Source organism: Labeo rohita, chromosome 18 (assembly GCF_022985175.1).
Source record: "Labeo rohita strain BAU-BD-2019 chromosome 18, IGBB_LRoh.1.0, whole genome shotgun sequence".
In the NCBI taxonomy this organism is placed as follows: Eukaryota; Metazoa; Chordata; class Actinopteri; order Cypriniformes; family Cyprinidae; genus Labeo; species Labeo rohita.
The window spans coordinates 32,507,077-32,527,663 of NC_066886.1; the positions used below are offsets into that span (position 1 = coordinate 32,507,077).

General features: G+C 34.2%; 1 protein-coding gene across 6 annotated transcripts; it reads left to right on the plus strand.

The window, feature by feature from the left end:
* The first annotated feature begins 25 nt into the window (after positions 1-25).
* On the plus strand, positions 26-19,290 carry chrna5 (cholinergic receptor, nicotinic, alpha 5). 6 transcript variants are annotated; one of them, XM_051134626.1, is made up of 17 exons: positions 26-140; positions 244-276; positions 370-669; positions 854-1,168; positions 2,451-2,555; positions 2,645-2,669; positions 3,178-3,227; positions 3,360-3,411; positions 3,630-3,661; positions 8,245-8,349; positions 14,970-15,121; positions 15,444-15,488; positions 15,680-15,789; positions 16,413-16,590; positions 16,852-17,184; positions 18,519-18,875; positions 18,962-19,290. In XM_051134626.1, the coding sequence occupies exons 1-17, from the start codon at positions 116-118 to the stop codon at positions 19,118-19,120; spliced, it is 2,376 nt and encodes a 791-aa protein (XP_050990583.1). In that variant the 5' UTR covers positions 26-115; the 3' UTR covers positions 19,121-19,290. The 6 variants fall into 6 exon arrangements, with proteins under 6 accessions (XP_050990583.1, XP_050990584.1, XP_050990586.1 ...); XM_051134627.1 differs by having other exon boundaries at positions 14,970-15,082; XM_051134629.1 differs by lacking the exon at positions 244-276 and having other exon boundaries at positions 32-140; positions 604-669.
* Positions 19,291-20,587: the final 1,297 nt, after the last annotated feature.

The following is a 20,587-nucleotide window of genomic DNA, read 5'->3' on the forward strand; positions in this document are numbered from 1 at the left end:
GCACTTCCTTCTTCTGTTCAAGCTAGTTCAGTGACAGCATACTGGTTACAAGTTTCAAGAAACTCAATTAGCTTGTGGAGTGCAGGGAAAGCAAATTAAATCTTGCTCAGCAGCCATGGTTGGCGTGTTTCTCCTTGCATGTAAGTACTGAAAATTATAAAATCTATCATTAGTGATCAATAAATTAAATTTACACAATTGCTGGTGGTGTTGGTTTGATGAATGTTGATTATTAATTTTTAGATATCTATGTGAATCTATTCCTTAAATGCCAAGGTATGTTACAGTAATGCACTAAATAAACAACTTTGCAGTAAATGTAATACTGTACTTGTGGGTGAAAATGTCCCTAATTGCTTTCCTTCACAGGTCAAAACATTCATCAAGCTAAGATTTTCAGTGAAAATACAGAAGTACCAGAAGGCGGTAGACTGGAGGTTACCTGCAGCACATTTGGTTTTACAGTAAAGCCAGTTTATTTATATTTGTGTAAAAATGGTAAAGCTATTGATATGAAAAATGCACCCACTCGACAAGACACCGCCTTTAAAATAGAGAGAATAGAAATGAACCATTCAGGCAACTACAGCTGTGTGTTTTCAGATGAGCAGTTGCAAACATCAGAAGTGATGGGATATGGTCATAATTACATCTTCATAAATGTGATCGGTAAGATGTTCTAAATTTGTGAGCGTGTTTGATTCCTGAGCACAGATACTTGCACAAATTAACCACAGTAGATTCAAAATAGCCTTTAATTAGAGAAATGCTTGATATTCTGTGTTTTTGTACTGGAATGTATCAAGGGACACACTACATTGTTTAACCGTAAATGTTCTCTTTCTCGCAACAGAATCTTTTATTTATACACAGATACATTCGCTTAAGTCTAAGGTGCCGGTGGGAGGTGATGCTGCATTTAACTGTAAAACGTCCAATCCTTTACACAAAAAACAGCTCGAGAACATGATTTTGGTTTATCTAATCAAAAATGGAAAACCTATTGAAGTTAATATTTGGGACACAGAGAAGATGATGACAACATTCACCCTCAGAGAGGTCCGGATGGAAGACGCTGGATCATACAGTTGTGTTGTATTGTTAAACATACTCCCTTACCAAGGAATGAGATTTCATCAAAATATTAAAGTCGATCTTCAGATAACTGGTAAGAATAGGAGGGGACAAACAAAACAACACGTTTTACAATTATAATTGAATCAGTTCAGTGGATGTTGTACACTTACTTTTAAAAAGAGTAATTATTTCAGAAATAATGTACTTCATTAGAATATACTTAAGTGCAAACTGAATGTTATGTTTTCAGGAACTTAACTGCATGACAGCTGCAATAACATGAAAATGTATTACAGTTTATATTAAATACAGCTATTATATTAGCTGAACTTTAGAATATTTTTACCCCTTTTAATGAAGACTTACTGTAAGTGATGTGCAATTTCATAATTCTATTGTCTGCATTATGGTTAAAGTGTGCTGCCGAATATACTGACATGCATTTATGGTAACCTAAAACGTACTTTAATGTAATTTCTATTGAAACTCAAATATCATTTATTTATAATTACCCATTTGTAATTTTGAAGTTGCATTTTAGTACATTTAAATATGTTAACTTTAAATGTAATATTTAATAACACATTACAGTTACTATTATAATAAAATATTTTACTTGCGTGCGCTTTACTATAATAGTAAACACATCAAAATGTGTCCTTCTTTAAAGTGTGTCAAAAAGATTATTAAAACAATGATTTAAAATGTACTTTAACCCTTTAACTGTCACTCCCTATCTTAAACATAGACATGAAAATGCACTGTCCAAAGTAAAATTTTTATAATTCATGAACGAAAACATTTTGTAACATGATTTTGATGTACAGTTTCCATGGTAATGCAATGTCTGATTTTAAAATGGTTTTCAAAGGACGAATTTTGATATTTTAAGTTTTCAGTTGATATATAATTTCTTAAGAGTTATATTACATGATAGGTAAAAAGGCAACAAAGAAAGTCTTTTTGTGACAAGGTCTGTTATGATGTAGATTTTTGAGGTGCACTCTTGTAACACAAAAGAGTGGTAAAATATTTATTCCTTAGACCTTCCCAACAATATATAGTTTGTCATTATTAGATTAGGATTTATTTGTAAAATGATGAAGTAAACTTAGGCGTAAACTTTTACAATGCACACTTTTTAAAAGTGTAATTAAATGTGAAACAGTAGTGAAAGTGTTGTCTTTAACTCAAGTGGCCTTTTATTCCATTCATATTATATTACCTGAAGTACATTCAATACAATTAATGCACTTTTCCCCCCATAAGACTTGTTAACTACAGTACTAAATATAAGATAGAAGTATATAAGAATTATGTAAACTGACAATTTGTGTGTGTGTGTGTGTGTGTTTCTGGATTTTCTTTGACAGCAATATCTAACAGTGGCATAAACAAAGTTACAATTGCCGTAACATGCTCTACCATAGTGTTGCTTCTCAGTCTGTTGGGAATCTGGGTACTGATCCGAAAACGAGGTAGCACTTTCTCTAAATTAACATTGACACATTTCAGTTTCTTGAATTGTCCTGTTTAAATACCAATACTCTCATTTTCTTTCTAATAGGATGCCTTGGATTACACAATAAAAGGTCTGTTTGATAATGTAGAACGAGAATTTAAAATAAAAATTAAATTAAAATATATCATGTTAGATTTAGTTTTATTTTTGTTTTTGTTTTTGTTTTTACTAGTGGGTGCAGAACAATATAGTTAATTTATGTAAGTGAGGATGGCAAAATAAAGTAAACCTCAGTGGATTATACCCCAGTGGACTGCCAGTAAAATTTATAACAATTTGGGACCAAAAATTACTTTGACACTTTGACACTTTGACCTATAGTTGTGTAAATATTGTCATACTAACAGTTGTCAGCATTTTTGTTTGATTGTAGTCCATCACATGCCTTTCTATCAAAGGTATCTGACATTATCAAGATGAATTTGCTCTGACACAGTTTAACTCTAAGTTCTTATTGTATTTTATTACTATTTTCAAAACTATAGTATAACTATTATGAAACTATACTATAACATTGTGATAATGTGAGAAATGTTGAAGGTGTCTAAATACATTTTGGTTTGGCTCTACCTCAACAGATCCTCAAAGAATGAGACAGAGCTCAGAGAAGCAGAAAAATTCTATGAAGGTATTCATTTTATGGTTCTTTTTTTTATTTTCTTTTTTATTTTATTTTCTTCTGGACTAAAACCCCTATTAATCTCCAATTTCTCTACTCTCTCCTTCTGTTTTGAGCAATTTTGTATCTTACACTTTTTAGAAATTGACAAACCTGACACATCTGGTGCTGGTAACATACAACGTGTGGACTGGTAAGCCAGTAAGTTTTGTATTAATATGTTTTGTGCTGTTTTATCTTTGTGCTGTTTCATCTGTTATTTTTTATACTTTTGACTGATTTCACTTCTCTTTTCTCTGGTCTGTTGCAATATCGGCTTTCACATAAACAATTCCTTATCCCCCCCCCCCTTTTTTTATGTCTTTGACGGTTTCCATACAAATGCTGTAAATCATGTCCATAATGGCTTAGGCCTGGTGCAGATTGGGAAGATTCTTCTGATGGTAAGTCTGCACTAAAAAAAAACCAAAAAATAAATAAATTTAATATATATATATATATATATATATTATAAATGTTGTGTAGTTTTTTTGAAGCAATTGTACAGAATTGGAAAATGCAGTATTTATAGCAAACATCTTGCATTTAAACATTGAAATTTTGTCATTTTAAGCTGTGAAATTTCAGTAACTACTGTAGTTGCTTCTGTTTTACATGATTGTCTTTTCTACAGATGAAACATATGATGAAGTGTTACACAGTACAGCACCTACACACATTACAGCATGATTAAATTATGTTGTTGCAACATGTCAGTGTTATCTGTGCTTTTGCTGTATTACAACTGTTGCTTTTTGTGGTCTCTGTTTTTATCTTTTTGATTGCCATTTATTTGTTTATTGTCACCATTGTCACTGTTATTACTTTTTTTTATTTTACAACACTGTCCAACTGTTTACCATCACTCTAGTCAAGCGCTTTTTTCATGTAAACGTTACTGTAAATTATCTTTCACTGAAAAATAAGAATTTAAAGCAAAATACAATGTACAAATAGTTAATGTCACAAAATTTTAGAACAAACTGTAGAAATATTGTTTATTTATCTGCATTGTGTTAAAGTGTATTAAGGAATGTCCTGAAAAATATCTCATAATAAAATCCTTCGAATTTAAAGATATTTAATTTCCTCATTTGTATACACTGTAAAACATCTAACTTAACGTTGTCAGACAAACTCTATTTGAAATGCTTTTAAAAACTATTTTAAAAATTGTAGATCATTTGGTATGAACACTTAAAAATACTAAAATTACTTATTAATGATCCATTTTTTTTTATTTTGTAATTTTTTTTATGTTTTGTAAAAGTAAGGTGATTGATGTTTTTTTTCTTTCATTTCACTGAGTATATACAACTTGTTTTGGTGTAAAGGAGTAACTAATTTACTGTTTGCTTAAACTGATCCAGAAGTTAGACTAAGAAAATAATTGAGAACTATACATTACATTATATAATATACACTATTATATAATGTTAATGTTCAGCTAAACTTAAAATGCAGGTTACTGAACTTGTATACAAATAAATAAATAAATAAATGATTTGTATTTAAAAAAAATAAAATATTTGTAGTTAATAAATCAGTTTATGACCACAGACCAGCTTTAATTCGGTTAATACAGCGTTTATATATATATATATATATATATATAAATTGTTATATTAGGTCTACACTGACCTAAAATCCTGCAACTTGTTGCCTGAAGTTTGTGTTGTTTCAGCTTTTGATTTGTTACAGGATAAATGATCTTTATACGTTGTATTTTATTATCATTATAATGCACTGTGAAAGGAAATATGCTCATACTGTACAAACATTCAGCTCAAATGTGTAATTCAAATGATGCTGTCTGTTATATCATACTAATTCTGACATGTCTGTACGTGTCTATTTTTACTACATAAAAGAATCAATATCTTTGCAATGCTTGTAAACTAAATGTTCAGACAGATATCACCTGAGCAGAATGGAACATCTTTAACTGCAGGAAACTACTATACGTTAGCAGTTTAGCATCCTAATCCTTTCTAGATATGCAGAAATATGTGCAACTCTTCTTGAGATACATCAAGTTTCTTTTAGATTAGATACTGAGTACTTACATTATATATCACAGGGAGATGAATTTGTCTGTACAAATGTGATCTTGTGTTCTTATGCCACTTCAGCAGTGTTTAAAATGACACCTAATGGAACATTTGCAAAAGGTTTCAGTGTTAGTGCCTTAGAGCGTCTTCGGGTGTGACCGTTAGGTCACAGTACACATTTATAATAAGTATAGTAAAGATGGTCAGGTGAAACAAACTATAAAATAACTGGTCAAACTGAGACAAAATACAGACAAGCAAACAGTTTTTGGGCTGTAATACAGGTTTTGAACTAATGGCCAGGTGCAACACATGTAAAACCACACACACACACACACACACGCACCTGACTGTATTTAACCACTTTCCATCATATGTCTCAGCAAAGGCCGCCTCACTAGAGGCAAAACTAGAAATAGAGCAAAGTTCTGCATCACACGCCTAGTGTATGTGTATATATACTCGTATAATAGCTTTAACCACAGTCAGTTGCACTGCAGTGGAAATTTACACATTGAGTTTCTGTAACTCTAATTCACTGAACTTCAGACAACAACAAGCAGGTGGGTCTCGGGCTCAGTTGTAATATAATTGTAAGTCTAAAATGTTTAATGAATAAAGAATAAAACAACAAGCAAAATTCACATATTTGCTTGACCAGCAAGAGCAGTTACTCTCTATAAACTCTGTTTGACCTTTTAGTAACTTCTTTCAAGTTTGATATTTGTATGCATTTCATGTATGCTTGGATAAAAAATGTCTTTAATCAAGACTGAAACTGAGAGAGTGTACCTGCACCCCAAACATTAGCTTAGAAAATTTAGAAATTTCACCTTGTCATGAAGAAACACATAGCTGGGTATCATCGGCATTAACACTGTAAACTACTCCCCTGCTATTTAACAGAATTTCCCAGGGGCAGCATGTGCATACATTGAAATTAGCAGAGGGCCTAAAATAGAACCTTGCAGCGCTCCTTAGGGATCTTAATGCCTGTCCCTGAATACCAGTGTAGTCCAGTAAGTGATCTAGGAGTACATCATAATTGATAGTATTGAATGCAGCACAAAGATGAACATGATAAAGAAGAGTTAATAGTTTTTGAAAGGCCCTCTCCTGGGACAGGTAAAACTTTTTTCATTTGTTTAGTCTGGTTTAGATGCTATTATGTGTTTATTTAACTCTTACTTTTCTTTAGTTATAAAGCATTGTAATTGTTTTTGATATATAGCTGGACTCACTGTATTTGTATGCATTTCTAAAGACCTCTAAATTAGTTTTTTCCCCTTCCATTTTCACTCACATGTTTTTGTTGTTGTTGTTGATTTTTTTTTTTTTTTTTTCTTTTTTTTTTTGAGAGAGAGAAACTTTGAGTATGATCATGGTGCAGTCGTTTTCTGTCTAATGTCAGTTGTTTCTATAACCAGCAAACATCTAAACAATAACTGGCGAGGAACTGAGGGAAACTGTGGACTTAGATACAAAGTAAATGTAATCAAATAGGAACTGAAACAGTAAGTGTGGGTATTAATAACTATATGAACAAACTAGGAAACTCAGAAGAGCAAATGGGAACAGAAAACCAAATCAAAGCAGAACAGAACTGAATATTTTCTGTCGCCCTACACCTAAACCTAGCCCTCACAGGAGACTTTGCACACTTTTACTTTCGCAAAAAAAAAAAAAAAAAAATTCTGCATGATTTATAAGCCTGTTTCCTCACGGGGACCTAAAAAAAAATGTCCCCACAAGGTCAAAATTTACTGGTTTTACTATCCTTGTGGGGACATTTGGTCCCCATAATGTGATAAATACCAGGTACACACACACAGACACACACACAAAGTTAAGAATCTAAAGTTCTTTTAAATGTGTCATTGTCACTCCCACATCCATAATGTGATATACAAAGTCATATGCATGACATTTTTATTTATTTATTTATTCAATCCAGGAAAATAATAATCACAAATAAATTATTAAATAAATAATTTGTGGACATTTTACAGTCTGAGCGACTTCGGCGGAAAAGCAATATTTTATTATTTTATTATATTATTTTATTTATTTTAATTAAAGATTCATAATGTTACCAGAAAGAATGTAAGAAACGCAAATGGGGTCAGTTTTCATGCTGACTTTAATATGGTACTGGACATTACATGTGTTATTTATAGTTCAGGTCATAAGTCTGTCGATTTTACACATTATGTAGTAAAGGGTGTCTGCTCAGTCTCTCTATCCAACAAAGGGTCATTATCGTAAAAGGCTGAAGACCTCTGCTGTAATCTCATTAACATGGTGTGCATATTTTCGAACAGGAGGGGGCAGACTTTACAAGATAATAGAGGATCTTGGTCTGTGATTGGTTGTTTTTCGTTGTGCGGGAAAATGCAAGGGGGGTGAGGGGGGTAGGCTTGCTTTTCTGGAGAAGAAGGAGGAGGAGCGGGAGACCGTGACGGAGTGTGCGTGTATGTGTGTGTGAGAGAGAGAGAGATAGTAAGCAGCCACACAAATGCTGGTTGGCATGGACACACGACAGCCAAATGGAAAAGAAAAATTCTAAAGATTCCGCTGTCTTCCAGTTCACAATCAGGTAAGGAAAAGAAATTTATGAAGAAAGGCAGGGAGACAAATAGAAAGAGGAACACTGATGAATGTGTGCATAATCTCAACAGACAGGTGGATAGATACATGCTTTGTGTGCTTGTGTAAAGGTCCGTTCACATGTGCATGATGCAGAACATGGTGATATTCCTATAGAATGTACATACTGTAGATATATTTGTGGTCAATTGCACATACATGAAAGATGCAAAAGATGCAGCATGCAGGTCTTATTCACTGCATATCACATGTATGTTTAATGGCCACCAAGCTTGAGAGCTCGGACTGTAATTGTACATATTAAAATGCATGTTTATGGCTGCTTGCAGGTCGTCTCTGTGGCTTTGCTGCTCCTGATGGTATCATGGTAACAGCTCAAACTGTCAGATGTCTCCTCCTGCTTGTCTGCTGTACTGTACTCTGCTCCTCTATAGGTGAGTTCCTCTGACCTTGGCTTAGTGCCCCACCTAACATCTGTGCCCGGGTGAAATCTCACGAGACCTGTCATATGCATGCCCAGGTCATAATTCAACCCAAAATTAAAAGAAAGTAACTATGTATAATTAGAGTGCAATTTTCCAATGCAGATTTCCTTGCACTGCTTTTAATGCTGCCACCACTCTTTCATGAAACCAAAAATATAATATAATACAATATAATTTTTGTATTATTTTGGGATGAAATGTGACCTGTGATTTATTCACTTGTCCATCTGTGACTCACATCTCTTTATCTAATTATTATTTCCAACAGCTCTCTTGCTCTCTGAGATAGAGGCTCTCAGTGACAGAGAGGTGTAGATAAGATCACACTCTAAAATAGATTGTCTCCTCTGTTTCAGTCAGCGAGGGGCTAGAAAATCAGGACCAGACAGAAACTGGTACCTGTGCCACAATACTGCATGTGGCATGTGAGTAGTCAAAAGTGCAAAACAATAAACCTTTAGATTTAGTTGATTTCAAAATATTGTGTTATGCAGAGAATGTAGAAATATGTAACTGGCAGCAACTGAGAATAAGTGGGGTTATTTGAGGTTCAAAAGCAAAATTGATGATTCCAACCCTTGCACACACAGTGCACCTCAGAGATGTAATATCAAACAGCCCTTTCGGGATCAAGTCACACTTTTACAGCGTGGTTCTTGAGGAAATACATTTTCTCAGCTTTTCCCTTGGGGTCAGCTTTGGTACACTGCAAAATGTGAAAATGTGCAGTTGTTAGCCTAAGAAGCTATTTTTACCTGAGCTGACCCTTATAATTCCTTTGTTGGTATAACATAACCCTTACCAAAAAGAAGTATACCTCATGTTTATTTTATTAGGTACACTTAAGTAAAGTTCAAGTATATGTTTAAGTATACTTTATATAGTAAGTATACAAATATCAGTATACTAGTAGTATACCTTTAAGTATACTGTACTATTTTAATACTCCTTGGGATTAAATTGGCCCACTTTCTAGTATATAAAAGTATACTTTAAGTATAACAGTAGTAAACTTTGAGTACACAACTAGTTTACATATATGTTTTCAGTTTGTACTGCAACTATACGTGAACTTATAGGTATACTGATAGTTTATTAATTAAATACTTTTTTATGCATTTTAGTACACTTTGAAGTATAGTGTCAGTAAACTACTAGTTTAGCAGTTTTATACTGCTAGTACACTCAGAATTTTTTTTTTTTAAGTGAGCTTTAATCATACTTCATGTATACTACTATTCCCCTATTTAGGTATTATTTTTATGTATTTTATATATTTTGTTATATGAATATCTGAACATACAAAACATTATGAATAACATTATGAATAAAGCATTTTACAAGACTAAGATATAAAGGAAATGGATATAAGTGGCTGAAAATAATCTAGGCCTCAAAACTAGATACACAACCCTCAAGAACGGTGGCAATCAGCAAATATTAAAAAGATTAGATCTTTACGTCACAGTACAACAAATAACTAACAATAATGACAAAACAACAACAAAAAAGTTTAAAGTCAGCAAAACAATAATCCTATAACAGTAACTGGATAAATTATTCATACTGCAATGCATGCTGGGAACTCACAAAGCCTTAAATTTCAACAACATGAAATTCTTTGTTCAGACAACTGTGTTTGACTAGTTGGGTCAACATTTGGGGTAATTTTGTTGGTCTGACATGGGTTTTTATATAGTTTCAAGAAAATAGCATTTTTTATTATTTGAGACTCAGAAATGGAAAATATGTATTTGCATCTATTTTGGTTTTTCTTCACTTGTTTTTTAAACTTCGTACAGAAGATGTGTAATAGCATCTCTCGCGTATAATAATGAAAACACGGATTCTCAGAGCACAAGTACAACTCAAATATATTTAGACTTTTTCTAAGTATAAGTCAAGTATACTTAAATGTCATTTTAAACATATTTCTGAGAAGTACATAAAAAGTAGACTGAAAGTATTTTCCTATTTTTTGTTTAAAAGAAGTATACTAATAGCACACTTGAATAAACTTTTTCATAAGGGAATGGGGTCTGGTTGATTTAGTCATACTGGATTCTATAACTTATTATTTAATAATATTATAATATTTTTATTAATGGGATAAACTGCATGCATTCATTTCTGTTAAAAGCTGTACTGTAGACCACCTAAAGCCTTATACTTAGCATATGCTTGTACATATGGGCTGTACCATTAGTGGCTCATTGCTGTTGCATTTGCTACTGTCGTTCTTGCATTTTAATTTGTAATTGCCACTTCAGTTCATTTATATACTGCTGCTTTTTTTTTAATTTAACAAAAATTGCTTTAATAAAAGCTAAAATATTGTGAAAAGCACAATAGTCTTCTTTGAAGATGCACGGTAACAGAGTTTAGAGCAGAAATCCTTATGCCTGGTTTGATTCAGAGCATTTTAATAAGTCACAATCTACATGTTCACCCACATTGATGGTCACGTTTTTTTCGAGTACAGGTCAGCTGAAACAGTGTGACCTGAGGATTAATGCATTTTCTAATCATTCTTTTATTGATTAAAGGAGACCACAACCACAAATATTGATCAAAGGGAAAACAAGCTGAAACTAGAATTCCATCTGCGGTTGTCTGAAAGGAACAGAACATAAAGATTTATAAGCACATAAATGGAGCCTTGGGAGATAAAATAACAAAATCCAATCAATCTGAATATGGAGCTGAATAATAGGCACAGAATGCAATCAATATATGCCATTTGGGTCGTGCCACGCTTTTTGTAGGATAAATGCAAGACCAGTGGCTAACAACCTCAATTTTAGATAGAAATGGAAAAAATGACACAGTGTTTTATAGCTTCTGGGTCAAATAATTCCCTTGAGCCTCAGTGAGTCTAGATGATTGATTCTGTCTTATATTACATCCAGCTTCAGACATCCAAAAAACGGAATTCCAGAAACAATGTTCACAGGCATTTTAGTCAAAACATTTGTGCATTGTAAAAATACATACATACACACACACACACACACACACATTTATTTTTCATGCATAATTCAACATATTTGTACTAACACAAAATTAGTGCAGAAAATGAGAAGATAAATAAATAAAAGTCCACTTCCAGAACAATTTACAAATAATCTACTCTCCCCCTTGTCATCCAAGATGTTCATGTCTTTCTTCAGTTATGGTTCAGAAATTATTTCTCACTTTAGAAATTATGTTTTTTGAGGAACACATTTCATTTTTCTCCATATAATGGACTGATATGGTGTCCTGAGTTTGAACTTCCAAAATGCAGTTTAAATGCGGCTTCAAACGATCACAAATGCGGTTGTAAACGATCCCAGCCGAGGAAGAAGGGTCTTATATAGCGAAACGTTTGGTTATTTTCATTTAAAAATATAATTTAAATACTTTTTAATCTCAAACGCTCGTCTTGTCTTTCTCTCCCTGAACTCTGTGTATTCTGGCTCAAGACAGTTAGTGTATGTCGAAAAACTCCAATCGTATTTTCTCTCTCAACTTCAAAAATCATTTCAAAATCATCCTACATCACTGCAGAAGTACCGACCCAGTTTTTGCATGCAAACATGCAAAGAAGATCAAACACCCTTAACAAAAAAGGTAAAACAGTGATGATTTTGAAGTTGAGGGAGAACATGAGAAGGAGTTTTTCGACATACCCTAACTGACATGAACCTGAAAAAAAAAACCTTAAAGAAAGAAAGACATGAACATCTTGGATGACAAGGGGGTGAGTGCATTATCTGTACATTTTTGTTCTGGAAGTGGTCTTCTCCTTTAATTCATGAATAATGAAAGTGTACATGCATATGAAACAGTACTATCACTTCAGCAACATTCTTACAACAATTCTTATGAGTTGAAATCAGTTGTGCTTCTACTATCACTTGTTGTGTTTCTGCATATGTAAAGCATTATTAATAAGACCCTTCTGAGGTTCCATTTCAGTTAGGATGCTTTCATTAGATTCAACTGCCTATGTAGGCAGCAGACAGCTCACTATGTTTTGGAACAGAGCTATAGTGTGTGACATTTCACATTAAAGAACATCCCTCCCACCGGTCATGGTAACACAACCCAGATCATCTAAACCAATTTCACACTCAGAGATTCATAAATCTCCATTCATAACTCTACCCGCCCCCGCAGAAATGAACACGTGTTCAGCAAATCATGTTGGGTTTCCCTTAGTGACTCAGACTGTGGAGACCCTGAGAGGAAAATCTGATCAACAGGATGTTGGCATGATAGCAGCAGCTGCTGGAGATCCAATAATAATGCCAAATGAGCTGTATTAGAGTTGACCGAGTATAAGCTGCACATTACAACATTACAAGCCATTTTTATGGCAGATTTGAAAGGCTCAAGCTCCGAAGTTCACTGATATTCTGTTATTCTAGAATATATTCTGTTGTTTTGAATTTGTCAATGAGTTAAGTCATCATAGTCAAGTCATCATTGTAAATATATAGCACTTTATACAATACAAATTGTTTTAAAGCAGCTTCACAGTAATAAACAGGAAATTAACAGAATCAATGATGCAAACTCCTTCACATAAGACACCAATTCAAGTTGTGCTGTAAAATAGCTCTAAAAAGATAAAAGAACACATTCTCACTCCCAGCTCATCACATTGACGCTTGGTCAGGATCCTTTGGCGTCGTTTTTGACGCTCATGGTACCCCTTTAGCGTCACTTTTGGACGTGCAGGGTCCTCCATTGATTTCAGTTGCTTGCCGTAATTTAATGGTTTGCATGCATTTGTAAAAAATCTAAATAATTTTATATAAATTTATACTTTCATTGGAGCACCTAAACCCACCCACTTCTGAACAATATAAAACACGTAACAGCCAAATATAAGTACAGTCACAGTTATTTATGGCAGAAACTGACCATAAACAAGCAGTATAAAAGGATTACAAACAAGTCGCTGCATTCAGAGTGTTCTGAAGCCATACAATATCTTTATGCAAAGTAAGAAAGTAAAACATAAGGTTTTAATCGCTGAAAATGATCCTGCTCCGTTAACGTGCTCACATCTCTTTCAGAAAGATACTCCCGAACATTAGCATGACGCAGTCGGTCATGAAACACACAAGAGCCAGTGGCATTTCACAACCAAGGCTGACGTAATGCTGCTTCAGACTGAACTTTATGGCGGACGAGACACATCGTGTCTATTCCTCTCACAAATCACTCGTTTTGCCTTGGAAGATTTGAAATATTAATACGTTTTGAATAAGTTATATCTTGTGTTTTATTGACAAATGGTAGGTTTGGCAAAAGGGCAGGGTTGGGTTACGTGCTTGTAAATGTGTAAATAATAAAATGTAAATAAAACTTATGACTGTTTACATTGGAAAATCACACCCCAACATATACGCAATAATAGCAATGTTACCCAATATATAATTTAATCATGACGATAAAATTCCCAGTGCCTTTTACGTCAGCTTTATGATGCCATGGGTTTCTTATTTAAAGCAATGAAGGACCTTGCATGTCAAAAAATGACACTAAAAGGGTACACTGTGCGTCAAAAAGTGACCCCAAGGGTCCTGACCAAGCGTCAATATGTGACGAGTTGTGAGTGAGAACGTGTTATCAGTTCAGTCTAATAACTGTGTAAAGTTCATCATGAAATGAGCTATAAGAAAGCAATAGTGTCATTACTCAAGTCAGCTCAAGTTAATTCAATGTTGATTCGATTCAATTCAATAACAGTGCAACTCTTTTATTCACATCCAGTGCAGTCAAATGGATAACATTACCTAACATTATAGGCCAGGTTTACTAAACAGCAAATTAGAATGAGACTGCAATCCCATTAAAGCTCTGATGGGAGTGTAAATTTCCGACAGTGTGCAAATTAAAGAACACAGACACAGCCAGCTCATTTCCATAAAGACCAATGCAATCTACAAAAAGCAGTGCAAATTAGCAACTATCGCTGCCATGTTGAGAGCAAACTAAATTAAGGCATGCCTTTCTGGCCATTAAATAATGGCACTTAACCAGTAAATTGGCTTAGTAAACCATCTTGTATGATTTATTTCAATACTTTCCTCCCATAAATTTTGATCAGCCGCAAAAACAACTGTTCATGCATTTTCATTGCTTATTTTTCACTATGTGTCAGTAAATGCTCACAGGTTTGCTGCTAGTAAATCTGGTCCTAAGTTTCTTTTAAACCCAAAACAAACCAAAGTTAACAGTGGCAAGAAGCCCAAAATCAAAATAACCAAAATCAGGTGAGAGGAAAAAAAAAACCCTAGGAGAAACCAGGCTCAGCTGGTGGGTCAATTCTGTTCATGCCTAAATGAAAGATTTAGAGGGGGCAGGTACAAGGTTGTTACAAAACCTATATGTGAGTTGTTCATTAGTGAAATCAATATGATCATTGATCAAGTGTCGACCAGATTGTCACACCTTCTATAAACCTGTGCGGTCCTTGTGCCTGGGACCGTTGCCATCTAATTACTGTTGTTTAGTGTCTCATTCCCTCCTGATTGAATGTGAGAGATTAACATTAAGTTGTTGTTTTGTTTAAGGGCCTCCTGTGCTGTCTTCCTATGCCAAGACAGAAGACAAGCTGTTTAAACATCTGTTCAGCAGCTACCAGAAATGGGTGAGACCAGTGGAGGATCTAAACGGAACAGTGCAGGTGAAATTTGGCCTGGCTATTTCCCAGCTGGTGGATGTGGTGAGAACTAGTGATTCTGAAACAGTATTCTTCTTGTCCAGGCAAAATCCTTACCTTACAATTACATTAAATTTTAAATAATATATATTAGGAAAATCTCTATCATGAGTAGTTTAGGAATTTCACATTTATTGTTAACCTTTATGTTCTGTTTGTGGTCAGATAGGTAAAAGAGTTAAAGTTAGAATAAATTATCAACAATATAATCATGTGCAGCACTGGCGTAAATGGGACCCCAAACATAAAGAATATATAAAATCAATTTCAGTAGAAGATGAAGGTTAACATGACTATAATATTTGTTTATTTATTTATTGGTCAGGATGAGAAGAACCAGCTGATGACAACCAATGTTTGGATGAAGCAGGTAAAGCATGACTTCATAATCCAATGAGGTTGATCTGATTAATACAAAATAAATTATTTATTTTATTATCAACATTATTTTGTTCTTTCCTGGTGGTATTTAGTCACTCACACACCACACACACATTGCTTTCTATACTGTTTTGTGTGAGAATCAGCTTTGGAAATAAAGCCATTTCTCTCTGCATTCAGGAGTGGACAGACATGAAGCTCCGATGGAATCCAGATCATTATCTGGGCATCACCTCCATCAGAGTTCCCTCAGACTCCATCTGGATTCCTGACATTGTGCTCTATGACAAGTATGTAGTGCCACTTATTGCCAACTATACGTGTCAGAAAGGAAACCAGCCAGGAAGAGATGTTTAGAATAATTTTTCTGTATATTAAGAGTGGTATTATGTAGAGTAATATATGCATATTTTGAATAGTTATATATATATATATATATATAATGTGCGTGAGTAACTTTTATCATAAAATTATTTTTTTTTAATAAGAAGAAAAAGAAAGGAGTTTGTTACTAGACAGTCTGTGAGCATTCAAATCATTAAAATCTTTAATTAACACTTAACCTTTATTTAATCTGAAGTGTAATCAAGTTTAAATAGTTTAAATAGTTCAAAAGTTTCATTTTTGTTTTTGTAATCTGACAAATAAGAAGTAAACTGTTGCACTGTAAATTTATGGTTTGACAAGTCAAATCCTTTTGTGCATGACCCCTGTGGAAATGGCAGAGGATAGAAAATGGATTACAGAACCATTATAATTTCTAAAGGCTAATATTTATTTCCTGTTTCCACCTTTCTTCCATGCTTGTAAAAGTACAAAAATCTTGACTCTTGTGGTGTGAAATGCTACTGTGAGTAAGAAAGACAGAATGATATTTTGGACAGCTAAATGACAGAGTGATTCTCACCTGCAGTGCAGATGGTAATTTCGAGGCCACGGTGACAAAAGCAGTGGTGAGATATGACGGCACTATCTCCTGGACCCCTCCTGCCAACTATAAATCTGCCTGCACCATCGATGTGACGTTCTTCCCCTTTGACCTTCAGAACTGCTCCATGAAGTTTGGTTCCTGGACCTATGACGGTTCCCAGGTATGCTGTAACTATTATTAAAGGCATTAAAACCAATGTTTACATGTAGGAAAAAAAAAAAAAAAAAGACACAAATGTACATTTTTTCCCTTACCCTTATTCATCATTTACCTAGTTATTGTCAGCCCATAGTGACCACTTTAATCAAGCACCAGAAAAGTAGCTAAAATAACTCTATATTGTAAGTCCTCTGAAGTTATAGCTTTTTGTGTTTAATATATGGAAATTTATGTAACAATTGTTTAATATTTACTTTTTAAGGTGGACATTCTCCTTGAGGATGTACACGTGGACAAACGTGACTATTTTGACAGTGGTGAATGGGAGATTGTGACAGCCACAGGTAGCCGGGGTTTGAGAAGTGATGGGACCTTTTTCTATCCATCTATTACTTACTCCTTTATTATCCGACGTCTTCCTCTTTTCTACACACTCTTCCTCATCATTCCCTGCATTGGACTGTCTTTCCTGACCGTGCTGGTGTTTTATCTCCCATCTAATGGAGGAGAAAAAATCTCCCTCTGCACGTCCGTCCTCGTCTCTCTTACTGTCTTCCTTCTTGTGATAGAAGAGATCATCCCTTCCTCCTCAAAGGTGGTACTTTTTTTTTTAAATCAAAGCTGTATTAAGTGATTATTTAACTGTTTTGTAGCACAATAAGAGTAAGTTGCAGTAGTTATTGATTTACAGCGTGATGGAGTTTTACCAAAAAGTTCATTCATGTAGGCATTGAAAGTAAGATCTTTTCTGTATTTATGCCATTGTTGTGGCAGATTCTGTCACTTAAAAAGTCAATCTGCAATGCACAATTTCTATATTAAACCATATAACACTTCTAACTGGATATATGGAATAGATATATGATATAGTACATTTTTTTTTGAAAAGTTTTGAAAGAACTAAGGTGTCATTAGGAGTTTAAAGAGTACCACAGAAAACTTGGGGAAAACAAAGGAAAAGAAAAAGATTTTGATGAATCTACTTAAAGGGATAGGTCACCCAAAAATTCTGTCTATATATACTCACCCTCATGTTCTTCCAAATACACAAGACTTTAATCTTTAACACTCAAATTCATTTAATGGGTTACTCCACCCCAAAATGAAAAAGGCATTAATCACTTACCCCATGTCGTTCCAAACCCCTAAAAGCTTTGTTCGTCTTCCAAACACAATTTATTTTGGATGAAAACCAGGAGGTTTGTAACTGTCCCGTTGACTGCCAGGTAAATACCACTTTCAAGACCTATAAAAGTATGAAAGACATCATCAAAATAGTCCATCTGCCATCAGTTGTTCAATTTTAATTTTATGAAGCGACAAGAATACTGTTTGTACACGAAGAAAAAAAACAAAACAATTTTATCTAACAATTTGTCGGATTAAACCACTGATAGCAGATGAAATATTTTGACGATGTCTTTAATACTTTTCTGGGTCTTGACAGTGGTATTTACCTGGCTTTCATCCAAAATATCTTAAATTGTGTTCTGAAGATGAACAAAGCTTTTACGTGTTTGGAACGACATGGGGGTAAGTGATTAATGCCAACATTTTTATTTTGGGGTGGAGTAACCTTTTAACTAAACAACTTTATGACATGCTTGGATTTTCTTTATAAGTTTTGCTTACCTGGAATTACAATGGAGGGACACAGGGTTTAATTAAAAATATATTAATTTGAGTTTCTAAGATTAACCAGTTTTAAATTGACTTGAGGGTAAAAGCTGACAGAATTTTCATTTTTGGGTGAACTATACCTTTAAGGTATTAAATTAACGTTTATAAAATGTTATATTATTACAGTTTCATTTTTGTTTTTTTAAACACAAATTGAAATCATTTATTTCCAATAATTATTAACATTTTTTTCATTCTCATTTTTAAATAGCATTGCAGTTGCCCACTGACCTATGTTTTCTGTCCCAGGTGATTCCTCTCATTGGAGAATATCTGGTCTTTACTATGATCTTCGTGACGCTTTCCATTGTCATCACTGTCTTTGCCATTAACATCCATCATCGCTCCTCATCTACTCATCACAGCATGGCGCCCTGGGTCCGCCGTATCTTTCTGCACCACCTGCCTAAACTGCTCTGCATGCGCAGCCATGTGGACCGCTACGCCACCACTGCTGCGAGGAACGGAAGAGAAGGGCTTGGCTATGCAAAGAGTCCAGGCCATGATACCACTCCTCTGCTCAATACAGAGCATAGTCTACGGGCAGCCTTAGAATCTATACGCTACATCACGCTTCATGTGGTGAAGGAGAATGAAGTCAGAGAGGTAAGACTTTAGACTTTCAGAGATTTATGATGTGATTTAATACATTTTGAGCCCTAATAAATTCTAATGTAATAAACCCTTTTTAGGTTGTTCAGGACTGGAAGTTTGTGGCCCAGGTTCTGGACCGGGTTTTCCTGTGGGCATTTCTCTTAGTATCACTGCTCGGCTCTGCTCTGCTTTTCATTCCAGTCATCTATAAATGGGCCAACATCATTGTTCCCAGCTATGCTGGAAGCACAAGCTAAAACACATGAATGTATACAACTAAAAAATCTTTGGCATGGATAAAGTTTTTGTATTATTATCACATGCATTTCTGTAGTCTTCAAAACATCTATGCAACTTGTGGCGATTGAGCGCTGTTATTTATGCTGTAACATGCTGCATCACATTAATCATTGTATGCTGATTTCATTACAATAAAATTTACAATTAAAAAAAAGATTGTGTTAAAGTTACTGTGCTTAATTAAGATGTTACCTATATGTGCACTGCAAAAAATGCTTTTTTTTACTTGTTTCCAGCCAAAATATCTAAACATTCTTAAATCAAGAAGTATTTTCTAGACAAGCAAAAATTATTCTTGTTTTCAGAAAAAAGACATCAAATTTAAGTGAGTTTTTGGCTTAGAACAAGACTTAAAACAAAGTACCCAATTGGCAGTTTATTTTGCTTGTTTCAAGCAAAAACTCAATTTTTACTTGTTTTTCTTCTGAAAACAAGACAATAATTTTAGCTTGTCTAGAAAATCCTTCTTGATTTTAGAATTTTTAGATATTTGGACTGGAAACAAGACAAAAACCTAAGTAAGAAAAGCATTTTTTGCAGTGTGTGTACTCCTAAAGAATATACATATCCTTAAGAATATAGATTACTCATCTGGCACTCAAGGGTGTATATATATATTTTTTTAATCCAGTGAGATGCTCTCTGAAATGAGAATGCCACTCTTCCTAATACCACCTGCAACCCACTAGCACTAACAAGCAGCTAATCATGGTTTTGCTAGGCTGTGATGTTAACTTTAGCTTGTGGCTATTTACAACTGCCTATATGCAAGGCATTATTCATAATATGTCATAATACATAATATGTCCCACTCCAAATTCCTGTTCAATAGAACATACATCAGCACAGGCCTTACGTTTCATGGGGTCAATAGAGGAGCTCTAAAGGAATAGTTCAAAATGCGCAACATTTCTGTGCAAATATGGATTTTGATGTGAGAGGACAGCAGGGGATAGACTTTTTTCACTGGAGGAAGTGTTACTATGGATTGGACCAGAAGCGACGGTTTAAAGAAAAAAAATGCCTTGATGGATTTGTTTCTTACAGACACAAGAGATTCATTTATAGACTGTAGTTGCATGAATTACTTGTGGATTATTGTAATGTTTTTATCAGCTGTTTGGACTCTCATTCTGACGGCACCCATTCACTGCAGAGGATCCATTGGTGAGCAAGCGGTGGAATGCTACATTTCTCCAAATCTGATGAAGAAACAAACTTATCTACATCTTGGGTGGGTAACATTTTCAGCAAAACTGTTTTGGGTGAACTATTCTTTTAATGTAAACAACAGTAATTGTGAGTTTTGTACACAGTTTGATCAATCAAATTACTATATGCCATTTATAAAAATATCAATATACTGTAAGCTACTCAGTGTATTTCAATGTAACTACATCTTCTACTAAGTAATAGCAGTACAC